This window comes from Solea senegalensis, linkage group LG21, assembly GCF_019176455.1.
Source record: "Solea senegalensis isolate Sse05_10M linkage group LG21, IFAPA_SoseM_1, whole genome shotgun sequence".
Lineage (NCBI taxonomy): Eukaryota > Metazoa > Chordata > Actinopteri > Pleuronectiformes > Soleidae > Solea > Solea senegalensis.
The window spans coordinates 10,941,776-10,959,893 of NC_058040.1; the positions used below are offsets into that span (position 1 = coordinate 10,941,776).

Below are 18,118 nucleotides of genomic sequence, written 5' to 3' on the forward strand. Positions count from 1 at the left end.
TGTTATTTGACTGAGGGGCCCCTTTCAGCTATCAGGGTTGAATAACATAACCTGTGGTATATGATTGAGGGGCATTATTAAGACATATCATTTAACATAAACAGCATTATGTGGCTTTAGGGCCCCATTAAAATACGAGGATGAAAAACATAGTAGCAAAGATATGGGGCCCCCTGAACCCTTGGGCCCCCGGTAGGCCATGTTCAGTAATTCATCCTTGCTGTGAGGAAGACACATCTTCTCCTGTTGCAGCTCTGTGACACAGAATCTGTGTGCAGGCATCAGGACTATGAGGATTATAGCAGTAAAATCAGACCTTCCTCACTCGCCAGGACTGTGAGTTGCGCTATTACGCCGCTACAACAAAAACATTACAGATTACAGATATAATAACAGACACACGAACGGAGACACAATTAACCAAGCCAGGGGAAAGAAAGGGATATAAAGAAAGAAAGCAAACATACCTAACTGCGGTGTTGACAAGTTAGTGACTGTCGCTATATTTGGCAACTTTACAGACATTTAGGCGGTCGCTTGGAGTGGCATCTACTTGTGGGGTGCAGGACAACACTATTATATATTATAATATAATAATACTTAAGATGGAAAAAAGAAAAAGTGAGTGTGTATAGTGAATGTATTATGTTTATTTTTTTATTACCATTTACTATTATTTATTACTATGCAGAATATTTGTATCTTTTTGTGTGACTTGTTTATTATGTGTTGTTACTATTGCAACAACACATCATCAGTAGGGTAAAACTAACCTGTCTCACGACGATCTAAACCTAGCTCACGTTCCCTATTAGTGACTGTCTGACATTCACATACTGTACATATTTCACCTCTTTGTTTGTCTGACGAGTTGCTTAGAAACCACTACCGTGCGTGTATGTGTGTGTTGGGTGACAGCGAATGGGGGGCCCCTGAATCCCAATCTTCCCTAGAGCACCAAACTACATAGAGCCGGTCCTGATGGTTTGAATGTAAAAATGAGGAAATACTGTATGTGTATATGTATATATGACATGGAAGAAGAAAAATGATTGCTGTATTTATATTATGTACAGATGCAACTTTCATACAGTGATGTGGAAACATGATTTATTTGTGTGTGTCACTGACAGAGCAGGTGTGTGTGTGTGTGTGTGTGTGTGTGTGTTGATGTATGGGCTGCTACTGTGTCTTTAAAGGGGTGTTGGTTGGCTGAGAGGTAGCAGATAGGTTTAATTTAGCTGGGAACACGCCGCACATCTCGGAGCATCACATCTCCACCTTGTCACCGCTGCTGCTGCTGTGGAGCACGCACACACACACACACACACACACGCATCATCTTCTCCATCATCTCTTCATCCACGGAAAAAGCTGCGCGCGTGTGTGCGTGTGTGTCAGTCGCCACATCCTGCCTGGAGCGATGGGAGGTACAGCCGCGGTTATTATTATTATTGCTGCCTGTCGTGAGGCGACTGCCATTATCGTTCATTTCCGATAGCAGAGCATCTTCTGTGATCATCGCACTCATGATGTTTTCTCCCGTGACAGAGGCCGAGACGCGCCAGAAACTGCTGCGCAATGTCAAGAAAGAGGTTCGACGCATGATTGCATGTCCATTTTCACGATTTCCGTGTCTCTCGTGGCAGTTTGTGTCCACTGGGAGCTGCAAAGCTCCAGCAACGCTTGTGTGATTGTGCGTGTGTATTCATGTGTGTGTGGACATCTTTCCTCGGCTTTATGCCACGACTACAGGCCTGTTTAACATAAAATAACCAATAATTAATACAGAAAACACCCATTTTACATCATAACAACAGTGGATGCAGTTGAGACGCCAGTGGATTCATATCCTGGCTTGTTTTTGATTGCTGGCAGTCTGAGATGACGATGACGATGATGGTGATGATGACGATAATACTGGTGATGATGATGATGATAGTGATGATGATGATGATTTAATATCAAGGTGAAAATGCCACACACTCATCTCATGCAAAGCATGTTTGTTCATATTCAGGAGTCTCCCTCTCTCTGTGAGGAGAGGAGGAAATCATGGTTAAAAATTTCACACCATTTTCTTTCTTTTTTTCTTCCCAGAACTTAAAGGTGTGACCTTGGTGTCTGTTTCATTTGGCGTCTTAGCAACCATTAAATTAAAAAAGAACACCTATGAGCTGGGTGGTGTATTATTACTGAATAATGAGCCATTTCGGATGTATGATTTACGTCGACATTAAAGCCAGCTCACTCCAGACCCTTCCAAACTGCTCCCTGACTCCCCTAGGGAGAGAAAACCGGATGTTTTATTCATTGGCGAGAAAGAAACGTTACTTCCAGGCTTATCATGTCCACGCTCCCCCTCACCTGTGACTCACTGCCTCTCAAACATCCATGTCTCCGGTACCAGATCCTGCAGCAAGGAGGGGTTACGACTGTGAAATGTGGGCTTTGAAATCCAGTAAATTGTGGGGTGTTTTTTGTTTTTGTTTTGTTTACCCCCAGATGTTTTTAGGTTTTGAATTCTCATAAAGGAGCGTCACATGTATGATTGTGTGCGCCCTCTATTTGCTGAAGAGCCTGCCGTTGACAGAGAAGCTACAGTACAGGGATGTATCCATTAATAAAGGCAGTAAAATCCCATCTTATTTTATGACAGGCAGCAGTGTGCTATTCTCAGAGCGTCATATCAGATTCAGCTGTTGTTGCAAATACATGTCACTTAAGACAAACACATGCAAGTATTCATACTCGGATCCAACAAGAAATGCCCATTTTAGTAAAAAAAAAAAAGGTCAGCCTCACTTCTCTATTTTAACTAAATATAACATCAGCTGTGACAACAAACCAGTCATTATCATATTATATATATTCGTACTATGATGGGAAATGATGCAGTAACACAGTCTTGTTCTGCTAAATGCACTTAAATGGGGTTTTCACAGATTTTACATATAAAATAGTCGTATTTCTTCAGCCTGTAAACCCCCAACAATATTTAATCATCAGTGCTGTATCAGCGTCTCCTTTAAGGCTGCACATTTATAAAAGAAGCATGTCATTAAAAGGTGTTCTATTAACCTGGCATGCAGGGGGATAAGAAGAAAATCTGCATGTACATGACCCTCCAGAAAAGATGTTTTTGCCTTCTGTAAGTCACACATAGTCTCACCATGTAACTCTCACCTCTCTCTCTCTCGTAGGTGAAACAAATTATGGAGGAGGCGGTAACAAGGAAATTTGTTCATGCTGACAGCAGCCACATCATTTCCTTCTGTGGTAAATGTTTATTGTGTTAAACCTACTGTGATTGTGTGTGTGTGTCGCTTGTTGGGATTGTACCAGACCGTAGATGGCAGCTATAGTGCTTAGGTAAAAGTAAATAAGGGAAATATTGAGGGTTTTTTTGGTTGGATTTTCTTTGGTTTACAACAGAAGTATCTTTGTCCTCGATCGAGGCAATGTAAATCACTTACAACTTAATCTCATCATGTGTTTATATTAATATAACCGGGTAGATATTGTGGCTATGACGGGCTGTACTAAAGTAGACTAACACCCATTAAAGGTGTTGATACTAACCAGGAGCGATGCATGTGTGATTCACATCCCTCATATCCTAGCAACAGTAGTCAGAGTCGGACAGATTTGAGACTACTTGTGCCACCTGTGTTTGTCTTTCACCTGTTTTTCTCCGAGAAGATATTCAAAGCTTAGGGGTTTTCATAGAGAGGACATTTTACATTGAAAATAATGTGTCACATGAAGCAATTAGAAACCAAATATCAACTCATACTCTTGTGTGTGTGTGTGTGTGTGTGTGTGTAGCTGTGGTGGAGGCTTGCATGCTTCACGGGCTGAAGCGCCGTATTGCCGGCCTGCTGTGCAGTAACAAGGTTGCAGCTCTCTTCATGAAGGTGGCAAAAAGCTTTTCACCTGCCGAAGAACTCTGCCACAAGGTCCAGGAGCTGGAACAGATTATTGAAAACAGGTGACGTCTTACATTCTGTCTGCGAGTGGCCACGACATGACTACATGCTCAGTCTTAGCTGTTCTCTCCTTTTGCCTTGTCTTCATGTCCTTTCCACTGATTCACCACTGCCTTTGGTATCGCTGTAATCACTGGCATACTTTCATCCATAAGGCAATCCTGAGATTGAAATTGACTTATTTTTATTGAATGTGCCAACGGTCCACACTGAATTGGTAAAAACAAACAAACTACAGCTGACTATTGAAGAGTTGGTCTCTCAGAATGTCTTTCAATGAACTTTTGAATAACATAGAGTCTTAACTCTTAACTGAATGCTATAAATTCATTTATAGCATTTATAGCGTTTATCATTTAATATTTTACCATTCTGTATTTCTTTCCCTTTTGGATGAAAATTTATGAATATAATGATATAGTTTGTCTTTGTCTGGCAACTGTGTTGGAGATTGTGGAAAAAAAGGAGATTTTGAATTTCAATGAGTCTTTCCTGGTTTAAAAACAATTAGAATACTAACACCCTTTAGAAGCTTCTCACCTGTCAGGTTACTCTTTTGTTCCCCAGCAAACAGAACAATTCCTCCCTGAGTAACGACCGCAGTCGCCAGTCAAAGTTGGCCAACCTCCCTCCTCAGGCGCTGAAACACTTGTGGATCCGAACTGCGCTGATGGAGAAGCTCTTGGACAAGATTGTCCTGTACCTGGTAGAGAACAGCAGGTATTTATTTATTTATTGCAGTCATATAGTTGCGGTTTTAGAAAATTATCTCCTCAGAAAAGAATCCCCTTTAAGTAAAAGCTATTTTACATATGCCCTTGAGGTGTAAACATAGTTAGGCTGTATGTATGATGTATGTATATATATATATATATGTATATATATACATACATATATATATGTCTAATTTTCTTTTTTATGGTAACATTTTGTAAGTGATCATGGTCAAAAAAAGGACAGAAATTCTGCTTCTTCTAATAATAATTTATGGCAGGCTGTACACTAAGATGTGCAATGCTGCCCTCTATTGGCAAAAATGCTCCTGTCCGCAGTTCAAAGTCCCTTAACGCAGCTCAAAAAAAAAAAAACCTCATCACAGACATCATGTTACCTTTGTGACATGATAATAAAGAACTTGAATCCTTTGAATCCTTTTTGAAAAAAAACAAAACTTTTTTCATCCTGTAGTACCTTCTATGAGAAAGAAGCCATGCTGATGGATCCTGTGGATGGACCAATCCTTGCTTCTCTATTGGGTATTTATAAACTTCACTAATCTGCACATGGTATGATGTCACCGTAGCAGTTAAATCCTTGACTCTGCCTCATTTGAAAACACCTGCATCGCTTTAAATCAGCTACACTTGAATTGCAGTCGGCCCCTGTGCGCTGGAGTACACCAAAGTCAAGACTGCAGACCACTTCTGGACGGACCCGTCCGCTGACGAGCTCGTACAGCGGCATCGCATCCACAGCGGCCACTGTCGGCAGGATTCTCCCTCCAGACGACCTGCGCTGGTCAGATGAGTTCAATGATTTCTGTGTTATAATCTGCTCTATGTAATGTCAGTGTGTTATACTTGATGTTAATCTGTTACTCAGATCCAGAAGAGACAGTCCAGTGGCAGCATGGATGACCGTCCTCTCATGTGGGTGAGAGATTATGTTGAATCTCTCCACCAAAACTCCAGAGCTACACTTCTGTTTGGGAAGAACAATGTCCTGGTGCAGCCGGTGCGTGCATTTAATCCCTCTTTAATAGAAAATTATACCCTAGTGTCTGCTTTAAAGGTCCAGTGTGAGACTGTAGAGGCCTGACAAAAACAACCAAAAAAATCATTTAAAATGATCAATAATCATTTTTAAAGTAATTATACACTTTAAACAAACATCTTTATGCGTAATATATGGGTAATTTCTACCAACATACCCTCATTAATGTCTAACACTGGACCTTTAAGGGGCTAAATACATACGTAACATGTTGCGACAAGCTCCCATTTGTCTTCTTGCAGAGAGACGACATGGAGGCCATCCCAGGCTATCTGTCCCTACATCAGACTGCAGATCTCATGACACTGAAATGGACGCCCAATCAGCTGATGAATGGAAACGTGGGGGAGCTGGATTCAGAGAAAAGGTTAGTGAGACTGATGAAACACACAGTCAAGGAAAAGTCAAATCTCGATCTTGCGCAGATGACTCACTGACTGCCATTCACTCATTTCCCTCTCAGTGTGTACTGGGATTATGCAATGACAATCCGTTTGGAGGAGATCGTGTACCTCCACTGTCACCAGCAAGGTGCAGTAACACCACCTTTTTTTTGACTGTGTGGAAGTGTGGGCTGTGAAAAGTTGTTTATGATGCCCCCCCCCACCCCCCTTGTTAAATCTCTCCAGTGAACAGTGGTGGGACAGTAGTTTTGGTGAGCCAGGATGGGATCCAGAGACCTCCCCTGCATTTCCCCAAAGGAGGACACCTCCTCCAGTTTCTCACGTGTCTGGAGACTGGGCTGCTGCCTCATGGACAGCTGGACCCACCACTCTGGAATCAGAGGGGAAAGGTTGGCATAGACTGCTGCTGATGAATTACTTCTATAGCCTTGTTATTTTAGGAACTGATGTTAACTACAGAGTTATCCATGTCTTCTTGTGATACATTGGTCTTCTCCTTTGCAGGGGAAGGTTTTCCCCAAATTGCGAAAGCGGAGTCCACATGGCTCATGTGATTCTGTATCAGATAAGGAAGATGATGAAGCAACCGATTATGTGTTTCGAATCCTCTTTCCGGGCAATCAGATGGAGTTCAGTAAGTGTGTTGTTAATCTTCCTGCTCTGCATCCCTGAGATAATCTAATGAAGAATCACCACGGGTTACAGCTGCGATTACATTATGCTTTTAATACTGATTTACAAATTAGACATCACTTGAGATGAATCTGTTTTCCAGCAGTACTTCTGTCTAATTGATTTCTTTCCTCCTTTAAGCTGTTACATTTCTTATCTTTTTAGTGTGTTTCATTTTATTGCAATGGTTATAGCTGTGACAACTGTGACAGTCGGGTCTGTTGTATTGTTTAGTGGCACTGGAGCTGATTGACCAGAGTGTGAACCTGTGGCAGCCGACCCCCAGAAAGTCGTCATGCTCCTCTTGCTCACAAAATGGCTCTTCTGATGGTTCGCTGCCTAATGGCTGCAATCAAGAAAGGTAATTATTTCCAAGAGAAAAGCTCAAAATCTATATTCAGATTATTCCACTTGACTGTGTTTCACATTTCCCTGTTCCACCAGGGCTCCCCTAAAGCTACTTTGTGACACCATGAAGTACCAGATCATCTCTCGTGCATTCTATGGATGTGAGTTAACTTTCCTATGGAGAAGGTTCCATTCAAATGGATTGTTCTATTATTATTTTTTGTATCTTTCCTTTCCAGGGCTTGCATACTGCCGTCATCTGTCAACAGTTCGCACACACCTCTCCGCTCTTGTGAACACCACGATAGTTGACCCTGATGTGCCCTGTGATGCCAGAGGAGGCCTCTCTGTGGAGATCTGGGGCAAGTTCCTTAAGGAAAACTCTGTAAGAATAAACCTCAAGCAACAGTCCATAAAACATGCCTTTGTTATACTCCCTTACAATATGAATTGGTTCTTATTTGGTGAACAAATAACTTATTTCTCGTGGACAGGCCTTTGAAGAGAAGGAAATACACAGGCTTGTGTATTTTGGTGGTGTGGCTCCTTCACTACGCAAAGAGGTCTGGCCCTTCCTGTTGGGACACTACCAGTTCAACATGACTGAGAAATCCAGGCTAGAGGTCAGACTGGCAAAAGTGTTGTGTGTATATAGGATGTTTGTGTGCAGTCTTGCATACGTCACACTATGTTCTGTTTCAGATTGATGAGCAGATGCGGATCATGTATGAGCAGACGATGAGGGAGTGGCAGGGTTGTGAGGCCATTGTCCGTCAGAGGGAGAGAGAGAAACACGCTGAGGCCCTGGCCAGATGTTCCTCTGGAGCCAGTGTGGAAAGAGGACCAGTGCAGCGAGACTCCACCATCAGCACGGATGCAAGTTTGATGCTTTAGTATAAAAAGGGGAACACTGTTACAGTATAATGCTTACATTTCTGACTGACGTTGTTTGACGGTTCTGCTGCTGTTTGTCTCTTGTGTAATGCTTTTCCTCACTCCAGTCATCTCTAAGTAGCAGCTCCGACCAGCAGAATTCCAACTCACAGAGTGATTCCAGCAGTAGCGCACAGGTAGTTTTTCAGCATGACAACAACACTGTAATGTTAGTTTAATCTAATATTTTAGTCCGATAACTGAAGCGAATTCCATGAAATTTGCTTGGAATAGGCAGCAGTGTCAAACAAACCATAGTAATCCACCTAAGAGTGTGTTAGTTCTACAGAAACACCATGAATCCATCTTGCAAATGAGGTTTTATCCCAGGACAAGAGAAGGTTTGACCTGCAGGTGGTGCTACAGGGAAGGTCATAGGATCACCAAAGTGACTGGTTGCCCATTCTGGGCATTCATTCAGGAGTTGCATCTTTAGGGCTAAAGAGTCACCCATTTGGCCACACATTCTTACATGTTTGATCCACTAAGAGGAGACAGAAAAGCCTGACCATTAATTATGTAAAATAGATGTTAAAAAGTGTGACCAAATGTTCACTCTGTTACACAATATTTTATTTTTCACGTTAATCTTTATCTGGTAATAAAATTAATGGAACCCTTAGGCTGTACAGACAGCTGGAACTTCAGATTTCAGCAGTAATGTAACTGTGATTAGTTGTTAATGGGCTAACATGTGCAAAATGACTTTGTGATGCTTCAACATCTCATTGTTTTTAGATTCCTGTATGTCCTCCTCTTTTCCTTTACCAGGTATTTGAATCGGTTGAGGCAGTGGATCCGATTGAGTCTGAGTGCAGGCGTGAGGAAGCAGAAGCACAGCCGAGCAGTCCAGCGACGGATGTCACGAATGTCGCTGCAGACTCTCCACAACCATCTGGTCTGTCAAATCAACATCCAGCAACAGAAAATGTGCCTCCTATCACAGACTCCGATGTTCAATCTACAACAGCTCAGTCCACAGCTGGAACATCAGAACTAAATGAGAAAACTGGATTACAGCCAGGAGAGACAGCTATTATAGACCCAGAAGCCAATGATAAGGTTTTAGAGATGGAAAAGTGGGAGACACTTTCACAAAGTGAGATATTTGAAGACGATGGAGTCAGTTATTCAAAAGAGACTTCTGGAGTTGAAGAAAAAACTGAAGTAGGAGAAAAAGACGAAGCAGCAAATGAGCAATGTAAAGATTCACAAGCAGTGGGCACAAATATGAACATAAGATCCGCACCAGAGAACACCAATGTTCTAAAGCTCGAAACAGAGATTCATAATGAATATTTCCCAGCACCTCCTCTTGGCCAGACCTTGACTTTTCAAGCACACAAGAGCAAAGATCTGGATGTGGAGCCGTCATATCCACCAACAGCAGAAAAAGATACCAATCATAAACCTCCGCCTCAAACACTTCCCGAGAGAAACCCGTCACAAATGATCCCGACCTGTACCACAGGTGACATGGCTGACATGGCTGAAACCAAAAAGGACAAAGCTATCGAACTTCCGTTTGAGAAACCCGATTCAAATTCTCCAGTCCGGCAAGTCCTCAATGCTCTTCAGACAGCATCGAGGGGGAGCCTTTCGTTGTCGTCCCGGCAATCTCCAGACACCGCAGATTCAGATGACTCTCCATCTGCTCTGGAAATGGAGGACATTCCTGCAGGGATAACATGTGTGACCTCTGAGGATATTAAGGTCAGGCCTTTGACAGGCCTCGCTGCGCCGCCCATGTCTCTGGCACAGAGAGAGAGAATGGCATCCGAGGGCCTTGTCCTAGATCATAGTCTGGACACAGCCTGTAACACCAGTCCTGAGGGCACAGACCTGGGTCTTTCTGAAGAAGAGCCCGAGATGGAGAATGTGCTCACTGAACCAGAGTCTGCAGACGTGGGAGGAGACGCCAAACATGACGAGTCATCGGAGGAACAAACCTATTCTGTAAGCATCGATCACACTGTGCTTTTTTCTTGTAGTTATCAACACATAGTAACCACACTGACTATTGTTTCTTTGCAGCAAGAAACACTGGACATGTACTTGATCAACTTACATCGCATTGACAAAGATGTCAGACGTTGTGACAGGACGTATTGGTACTTCACCACGGAGAACCTGGAGAAACTGCGTAACATCATGTGCAGGTAAACGTTTTTGCCATGCTCAAGTCTGGTTTGCCTTCTACCCAAGCGGTGATACAAATAAACTGTATGGTAAAAATCTGGTTGTCATTCTAGTTACGTGTGGCAGCATCTGGACACTGGTTACGTCCAGGGCATGTGTGATCTTCTTGCTCCCCTACTGGTTATTCTGGATGATGGTCAGTGAATCTCTGTCTCGGCCAGATTTGCAGAGGTGCACAAAAATGAGTAAACGACAGATGTGTTGGAGAAGGTTGTTAAAGGTGTATTTGTATGTGTGTGTGTTTCCAGAGGTTATGGCGTTCAGCTGCTTCACTGAACTGATGAAGAGGATGAACCAGAATTTTCCACACGGTGGCGCCATGGACTCTCACTTTGCCAACATGCGCTCCCTTATCCAGGTATGTACAGAGCATTGTGTGCGTTTGCACGCATGTGTGCACACTTGCACAAGCTGTAGGATAATGACGGCATTATGTGCGAATATGCACAGATCCTGGACTCTGAGCTTTTTGAGCTGATGCAGCAGAACGGAGACTACACCCACTTCTACTTCTGCTACCGCTGGTTTCTGCTCGACTTCAAAAGAGGTGATGGGAAATGTGCTAGCGTCATGATTTTTACTTGAACACACAGTAGTGCGATGCCGAATGTAATCTGATTAACGACCATCTCTTTCAAACAGAAATGGTGTATGATGATGTGTTCTCCGTGTGGGAAACCATCTGGGCAGCCAAACACACGTCCTCTGAGCACTTTGTGCTCTTCACTGCTCTGGCGCTTGTGGAGATGTATCGAGACATCATCCTGGAGAATAACATGGACTTCACAGACATCATCAAGTTCTTCAATGGTAAGATAAGATGATGAATACAAGCTTAGGGGGGACTGAAAAACAAACCAGAGGGTATTCAAAATCATTAGTCTGCAATTCCAATTATCAGTGTAAGCAAATGGCTTTCCACTTGATTTTAAGTGTGTTTTTCAAATTCTCTTCTCAGAAATGGCCGAGCGACACAATGTCCCCCAGGTTCTGATGATGGCTCGAGACTTGGTCCACAAAGTGCAAACTCTCATAGAAAACAAGTGACTCGCGATGTGCTTGTGTAATCCCCATGATTCTTGTTTGAAGGTACTGACACAACCACACAACTGTCCTGTATTCAAGAGCAAAGGAATCAGTGTAAATGATTAGTAAGTGCTGTAAAAGATACTTGGTCATTAAAAGTGCTCATTGTTCTGATAAACACTCGCCCCTGTCTAAATTCGGGACGTGTTGCCTGCATAATTAGTTTCTATGTGTTTTTCTTCACTTAGTGAATGTATCCTCGTTGAAAGTGCTTCAGGATGTGATTTGTTTTGCCTTAAACTCAGCTAGTTTTTTCAGGGATAAAGCAACCAAATTGTTCATTGTATTATCTCCCTTATGTTGTTTTTACTTTACACACTATGTGAAGTGCTTTGGATATATTTTCATTAATATTATCTGGCATTAACGCGCTGATTTGGTTTCGTAAACATCAGCGACACTACAGTCCACGGCGGCAGGCTGTGTCCGTGTACAGCACAGTGCCGTTTTGGGGACCTCACACTGGCCTCCTTCTCAGTTTGCCTTTGATGCACATAAGCTAACAGGATATCACGAGTGCAACTAAACTCGGAGCACTCCACTATGATTGCACATACTTCACATATACAGTATCATCATTTCAAGTTCTCAAACTGGGTGCTCCTTCTAGGTCAGTCACTCCTTTACATATTGACCAAGGTGTGATTCGGCCTGCTCAGTTGCTACCTGTCCTTGCTTTTAATTCCGAGTACCAGCGTGATGAACACATTTCAGTAGTTAATGCAAATGCTGAATGCTATTTCATTTCAACAGAGTGGTATTAACAGGTTCTGCTTGGTAGCTCTGCTCTGGAGTTTTAACAGTTTTCCGCCTCATCTCTAACACACTCTGGACTCATTCTGGTGACAGGCTTACAATAATTGCAGCATTTTTTCCACTATTACCTCAACATCTCTATGTTCATACCTGCAATGAAGGAGGCCGACACCACTAACACATTCACGGTTCCACTTTATCACACACACACATTGCTCATCCTGTAAATTAATCAATTCATTTGTAAAGACAGAGAAGTTGTCCTGCTCACTTGGACGTGGTGAACACTTTCTTGGAAGGTTCGACCCCAAGGTTTACTCAGTTCTCCACCTGTTAGTTTGAGTGACTCCCCACTCGGGAGTTATTGCTTCAGCTGTCATCACTCGCTACTTGGGAAATGTGATCTTGATGAAGTGAAAGCTATTTGATGTGTAGCTGTGGATATATATATTTTTTTTTTCACTTCACAGCAATGACTCTTCATATTTAGGTTTGATTGAAACAATGCAAAGCAGTAATTTCAGATGTGGATATTCTAAAAATGCCAGCAGATTTACACCACTTCATATATGTCGACACTAACTGGAATAAGTCAGAGAATATGTTTCATTGGTGCCGGTCAGTTAGAATGGCCAAAGCATGCCCATGTTTGGTTTACCGTGGCTTTGACTCCAGTGCTTTGATATCACTGCTATTGTGTCTCCATATGACCTTCAAAACATGCCTGAGTATTGCTGTTAGTGTATTGCAGTGTTTGTTGTCAGAGAATTTAATGTAAACTATGTGTTTAAAAAAAAGAAAAAGAAAGATGAAACTTATTGTACAAAAACCTAAGCTAGTACAAATGAAATGCAATACAATGTTTGTACAGTATATATGAGCTTTATCTGATGATTATCATGGAGATGAAAATATTCCACGGGAAATATATTTTTATTTTTTTTCTGTCTTCTCAAATGGTCCACCTGTTGTAATTTATTGTGTATTAAAAATATTATATTTTGCATCTCATGTGCCTGGTGTAGACTTTAAAAAAGTGTTTTGCCCCTTAAAGATTGTTACACTCATGTGCCTATTGCTTCAATTCCTTTGCTTTAAAAAAAAGAAATTACATTCTCAAGGCAGTTGAAAAACATTGGGGAATACTAGTAGTTTCTTCTCTCTATGATATTCCTTACAGACCGCTCAGAAGGAGAATTTAAAAAGGATACCAGGCTGAGTCTAAATTAATTTTCATGCTACATCTAGATATGTGAGGTTTTTAGACAAATGTTAACCACTGATGTTTCCCCACCAAATACTGAGCCTGTTAAAAGAGGGAAATGCTTCATATCCTCCACTCTGACTCAACCGGCTGGGGTCAACATATTTATTGTTGAATAAATGAATAACAGCTACATCCGGAAGAAATAAAATAATCACAGTAAAAGTTTGCATTTTATTGGTAAAGAAATGCATGCAAATTAAAGTCCACCTACAGGCCACCTCAGTCAGAGGCTCGCACATACAAAAAACCCAGAAAATTGAGGCTCACGGTCAACATGACATGACACTAGTGTAAAAGGCTCACTAATCTGTTGAGTAAGAGGATATTGATAAAACTTCACAGGTTCTTAATTTGGCAAAAACTTCACACATCAGGCAGCAAAATTGTGACACAAAGGGGAAATATTTTGTAAAGATTAAAAAAAACCAACAACAAAAGAGCATGACCTTCAGTATGATCACGGGAGTAATGTGTAATTTGTTTTGGACAAGACTGCATTCCAGTTTTGTACTGGCATCCGTCTGCCATCACAACCCAGGATTTAATTATTCTATTCAATTTTCTTACAAAAGAAACTTCCAATGTTATACAACTGACAAACACTATTATCTTACCAAGGGGGATAAAATATTAATCCCACTTACAGATAACACACAAATGTTTAAAAAAAGAAATAAAAACAAATTTACGGGCTGTGGGAAGGAACAGGTCCAGGCCATCCTGACAGTGGAATGTATGTAGCTAGAAGTAACCATGGTATGTCCTATGAGGTCTGGGGAAAAAATGAAAAGTGGAAATACAAAACATTTTCCCAAATTCCTCTGTAAATGGCAGGCCTTTCTATCGATAATGGCGTGGGGGTGGGCTATGGTGCTGAGGAGGGTGCCTCCTGGGGGGTGGGCTGTGACGCGACATAGTGTGCCGTGGTGGCGACTGGTAGCGCGGAGGGGGAGAGCCTCTGTTATGGTAGGGAGGGGAATAGCGGCCTCTGGACCTGGAGCGGGAGCGTGACCTACCCCAGTTGGGAGTGCCCCTCTCCTCAAAGACACGGATGTAAGCAGTCTCGCCCTGAAAAAGGAAAAAAAAATACATAACAATTGTTTCTTTAGCCATTTGCAAGGGTAAAGGACAATTAAAGTGCATCATTGCTGGCACTCACTTGATGTGAACGAAACTCAGTCCGGTCCAGTCTGCGCAAAGCATACTCCATGTCCTCCCGACGGAGAAACTCCACCACACCCTCTCCGTCTCTCTGCACATCTGCAAAACAAACATCCCCTGCTTCGCGCATATGATCCTTCAGATCCTGCCAGCTGCCACTTGGTGGTAATCCTAAAATGAGAAAAAGACAAATGTGATGGCGACAGAAGCCACTTCCTTATCTTTATTTACCTGTCATTTCACACCTAAATGCATTGCACAGACGTTTAATCTTTTTTGAATGCTTCAATACACTTATGTAAACAACCTTAATATTATGATGTCTGACCTCAACAGAAACTCGTATTCAAAAGCTAGATGTAAATAAATTAGCTATACTTCTCATGAATAACTCTGGGAAATGTAGCTTCCATAACAATCAGTTATTCATGCTCTTGTAAACATCAGATATAGTTTAAAACAAATGTTCATATACAATGGAAAAATGTCACCTACCCGTCATTATAGATGGTGTTTGGGATTATGAAGGCAACATGAGCGATTTCTCGTTATTGTTTTATTTTTCATTTTTCTTAAGGGGCTGACTTGACCTGATCCACTTAGTCCCTTTGACTTCCAGTCCGCCATTAGAGAGAAACGTATATCTGTCTAGGACTCATGACGTCCTCTACTAGTTGCCCGGTCCTCCAATCCGCCATATGAGAGAGAAATACATCTGCCTAGAACTCAAGATGTCCGCCACTACTCCCTTTGTCCTCCATTCCGCCACAGAAAGAGGAATTTATATCTGCCTAGGACTCAGAAGATCCTCTACTAGTCCCCTTGTCCTCCATTCCAACATGAGACAGAAAGAAATGAATCTGCCTAGGACTCAAGATGTCCGCCACTACTTCTTTGTCCTCCAATCCGCCGTAAGAGAGTGAAATTTATATCTGCCTAGGACTTGGAAGTTCCTCTACTAGTCCCCTTGTACTCCAATCCGCCATAAGAGAGAGAGCGAGAAATGATTTTGTCTACAACTTAAGATGTCCCCTACTAGGCTTCTTGTCCTCCAATCCTCCTTGAGAGAGCATTTTAAAACATTTACGCTTATAACTAACGTCCACCTTCCTAACAGCTCCCTTGACTTCCAGGTCACAGTGAAAGAGCAATATATATTAACTGGCTATGACTCATGATGTCCACCTACCAGTCACTATGACGCGGAATTCAGATCTTCGAGTTGGAGGTCCAAACCTTCCCTTAGGTCCTCCACCACCACTACCACCACCACCACCACCTCCCATGGGGCCAAATTTAGCCCCAGTAGATCGAGGATACTCTACTCGCAGCTTGGAGTCTCCATATCCATATCCATTCCTTCCATAGACAGCATCATCCGCATCCCTATGAGAAGAGAGCAAAGAACCCCATACCAAATTACGAGTGTTTCACTAGCGGACATTGACCTGGAAATGCCGTCTCCATCCATTCTCTGCTGGCAGTCAGTGACGACGATGTTACACCACAAAAATTAAGGTATCCAACAGGGAGAATGAGATTTGACTTGGCAAAGACCATCCCAAAAACTCACCGTGGGTCTTCAAAACGGACAAAGGCAAAAGGAATAGTGCCTCTATTGTTCTTCAATTCAATATCACGGATTTTTCCATATTTGTAGAAGAGATCCTCAATGTCCCTCTCCTGGATATCCATGGGAAGATTCCCCACATAGATTCTTCCATCCGACATGGTGGGCAGTTCGGTGGTGCTGCTGACACAGAATGGGGGCACCTCTTGTTTTCAAAAAGAGCTGTGGAAGTAGTCCTTATCCTAATCCTAGTCCATCCGCATCCAATTTCTTAATATAGAAAGAAATACAACCCTATAGGACCTTGGATCCAAGCCTGAAATCTTTAAAATTAATAAATGTCCAACAAACATTAGTAATTACAGTGCTATGACTGGCACACCTGCTTTTATACACAATGCTTCTTCCAGCATTTATAATGGCAGAGAAATCCTTGGAAACACAAAGAATTCTGATAAGTCATTGGTATTTATTACGGTTGATGCTAGGTGAGCACATCATTTCCATATACGTGACTGCAACCGCTTGTGCCCTCTTGTATATTGGTGTCTGCATTAGATGTAGACTGATGTGGTTTTTTAAAGGGCCAATGCTGATCCTTTCAGCAAATTATGCAGCCGACAGCCGTGATGTGATGCTGGATATTCTTTTTGGCTGATGTGATGATTTTTTCCCCCTCCATATTATGAAACGATGTAATATGAAAGAAAGAAATTGAAGAAATTGCATGAAATGGATGAAAGAAGTAATGAAAAAATCTTGGCCAATTAAAACTTTTAATTCATTTATATTTCAATGTGTAAAGCTATATGAGAATTAAATATATAAAACCCCTTCCATTGCCTTCATACATGTTCAAAATGCAGATAATCTGATAATGTCACCCAAAATTATCATTTCAGGTTGCAAAGGGCACTTTAGACAGGACTGTGACAATGAACTGCACTTAAAGAGTGGGCCAATTTAATGAGAAAACAAGAAACAAGCTTTTGTATTATATTAATCTTTTCTTAACTTGGACATGTTTTGACTGAAACTCGCGTAGCCTGTATCACTGGTGATAAACCGATCAAACCTGTTTTGATACCTGCCAGGCCAGCTAATACGGACCGATTCATAATAATACATGTCGATTGTTTATCTTGACTAGTGCTTAAAACGTTTATTTTATCATACGTTCAAAAGACAACTTACCTAGCCTGTAGCTGCCCAGCTAACATTAGCTACAGCTGGATATTAACGAGTAACCATTTCGATGAAATAATCGCTTCAACGCATGTTTACACGAACATTCAACACAAACACATGACCACAAGATTCGACTACATATAGCCCGATTAAAAGGCGAACGCCAATGATATGCCGTGCTATGCTCTCCAGACATTTCAACATTGTTCGGTGCCTTTGTTGATAGTGTAAGGTCAGCTAGTCGTGCTAACGAGCGTCTATTTTCGTGAAATGCACCCGCATTTCAAACACTTGAGGTTACCAGAGATTCGGGAATTTATATTAAATGCCTATGGTGAATAAGAGTTGAATAAAAACATGGCGTTACCTTTCGATGAGGCTTTTTTTCGTATGTTTAATTCTACCGATTAGCACACAGTGCTAGTTCCGCGATGGTAGCTGGTCGCTGCAAGCAGAGACGGCTCGGTGTCTGCTTGTCTTCTTCTACTTCCGATTTCCGCCAAACCCTAACACTGCTTAGTTAGTTCTCTGCTGCCCCCTGTTGGTGCTATATTTATTTCCCACTTTAGGTAGACCCTATCCGTCTGGGGTGTGTTTTTTAGGGCTGAAGAGTAAGTACAAATAAAATCTATTATTATTATTAATATAAGTATAAAGTAAAACGTATAAAGTAAGTGCGTATCCTCCCGCTTTAAAACACGTGTATTTCAGATTCAGGTGTACGTTCAAAGGCAAGACGTCAGTATTCAGCATTCACAAATGCAAACATTGT

The 18,118-nt window shown here is 41.9% G+C and overlaps 2 protein-coding genes across 5 annotated transcripts; one reads left to right on the forward strand and one right to left on the reverse strand.

The window, feature by feature from the left end:
* The first annotated feature begins 1,229 nt into the window (after positions 1-1,229).
* On the forward strand, positions 1,230-13,171 carry sgsm1b (small G protein signaling modulator 1b). 2 transcript variants are annotated; one of them, XM_044011962.1, is made up of 25 exons: positions 1,230-1,430; positions 1,552-1,595; positions 3,204-3,279; positions 3,829-3,991; positions 4,557-4,709; positions 5,178-5,245; positions 5,365-5,507; positions 5,592-5,723; positions 6,005-6,129; positions 6,226-6,293; positions 6,392-6,555; positions 6,671-6,800; positions 7,073-7,199; positions 7,283-7,347; positions 7,426-7,571; positions 7,681-7,809; positions 7,889-8,062; positions 8,188-8,256; positions 8,891-10,075; positions 10,154-10,278; positions 10,372-10,454; positions 10,567-10,676; positions 10,769-10,865; positions 10,961-11,128; positions 11,277-13,171. In XM_044011962.1, the coding sequence occupies exons 1-25, from the start codon at positions 1,424-1,426 to the stop codon at positions 11,363-11,365; spliced, it is 3,840 nt and encodes a 1,279-aa protein (XP_043867897.1). In that variant the 5' UTR covers positions 1,230-1,423; the 3' UTR covers positions 11,366-13,171. The 2 variants fall into 2 exon arrangements, with proteins under 2 accessions (XP_043867897.1, XP_043867895.1); XM_044011960.1 differs by having other exon boundaries at positions 1,230-1,595.
* A 413-nt stretch (positions 13,172-13,584) lies between these two features.
* On the reverse strand, positions 13,585-17,828 carry srsf9 (serine and arginine rich splicing factor 9). 3 transcript variants are annotated; one of them, XM_044011963.1, is made up of 5 exons: positions 17,714-17,828; positions 16,162-16,338; positions 15,778-15,974; positions 14,587-14,759; positions 13,585-14,495 (listed from the first exon to the last, which is right to left on the reverse strand). In XM_044011963.1, exons 2-5 carry the CDS (start codon positions 16,317-16,319, stop codon positions 14,268-14,270), a joined length of 756 nt encoding a protein of 251 aa, XP_043867898.1. In that variant the 5' UTR covers positions 16,320-16,338; positions 17,714-17,828; the 3' UTR covers positions 13,585-14,267. The 3 variants fall into 3 exon arrangements, with proteins under 3 accessions (XP_043867898.1, XP_043867900.1, XP_043867899.1); XM_044011965.1 differs by having other exon boundaries at positions 16,162-16,341; XM_044011964.1 differs by having other exon boundaries at positions 16,162-16,834.
* Positions 17,829-18,118: the final 290 nt, after the last annotated feature.

Bases quoted from the DNA above. Each gene is read 5' to 3' on its own strand.
- sgsm1b (XM_044011960.1), top strand. From the start codon at position 1,530: ATGATGTTTTCTCCCGTGACAGAGGCCGAGACGCGCCAGAAACTGCTG. The intron at 3,280-3,828 runs GTAAATGTTTAT...GTGTGTGTGTAG, and splicing joins CCACATCATTTCCTTCTGTG to CTGTGGTGGAGGCTTGCATG. The intron at 7,810-7,888 runs GTCAGACTGGCA...GTTCTGTTTCAG, and splicing joins CTGAGAAATCCAGGCTAGAG to ATTGATGAGCAGATGCGGAT.
- srsf9 (XM_044011963.1), bottom strand. From the start codon at position 16,319: ATGTCGGATGGAAGAATCTATGTGGGGAATCTTCCCATGGATATCCAG. The intron at 14,760-15,777 runs GTAGGTGGACAT...TTCTCATTTTAG, and splicing joins ATTCCGCGTCATAGTGACTG to GATTACCACCAAGTGGCAGC. The intron at 14,496-14,586 runs GTGAGTGCCAGC...TTCCTTTTTCAG, and splicing joins CTGAGTTTCGTTCACATCAA to GGCGAGACTGCTTACATCCG.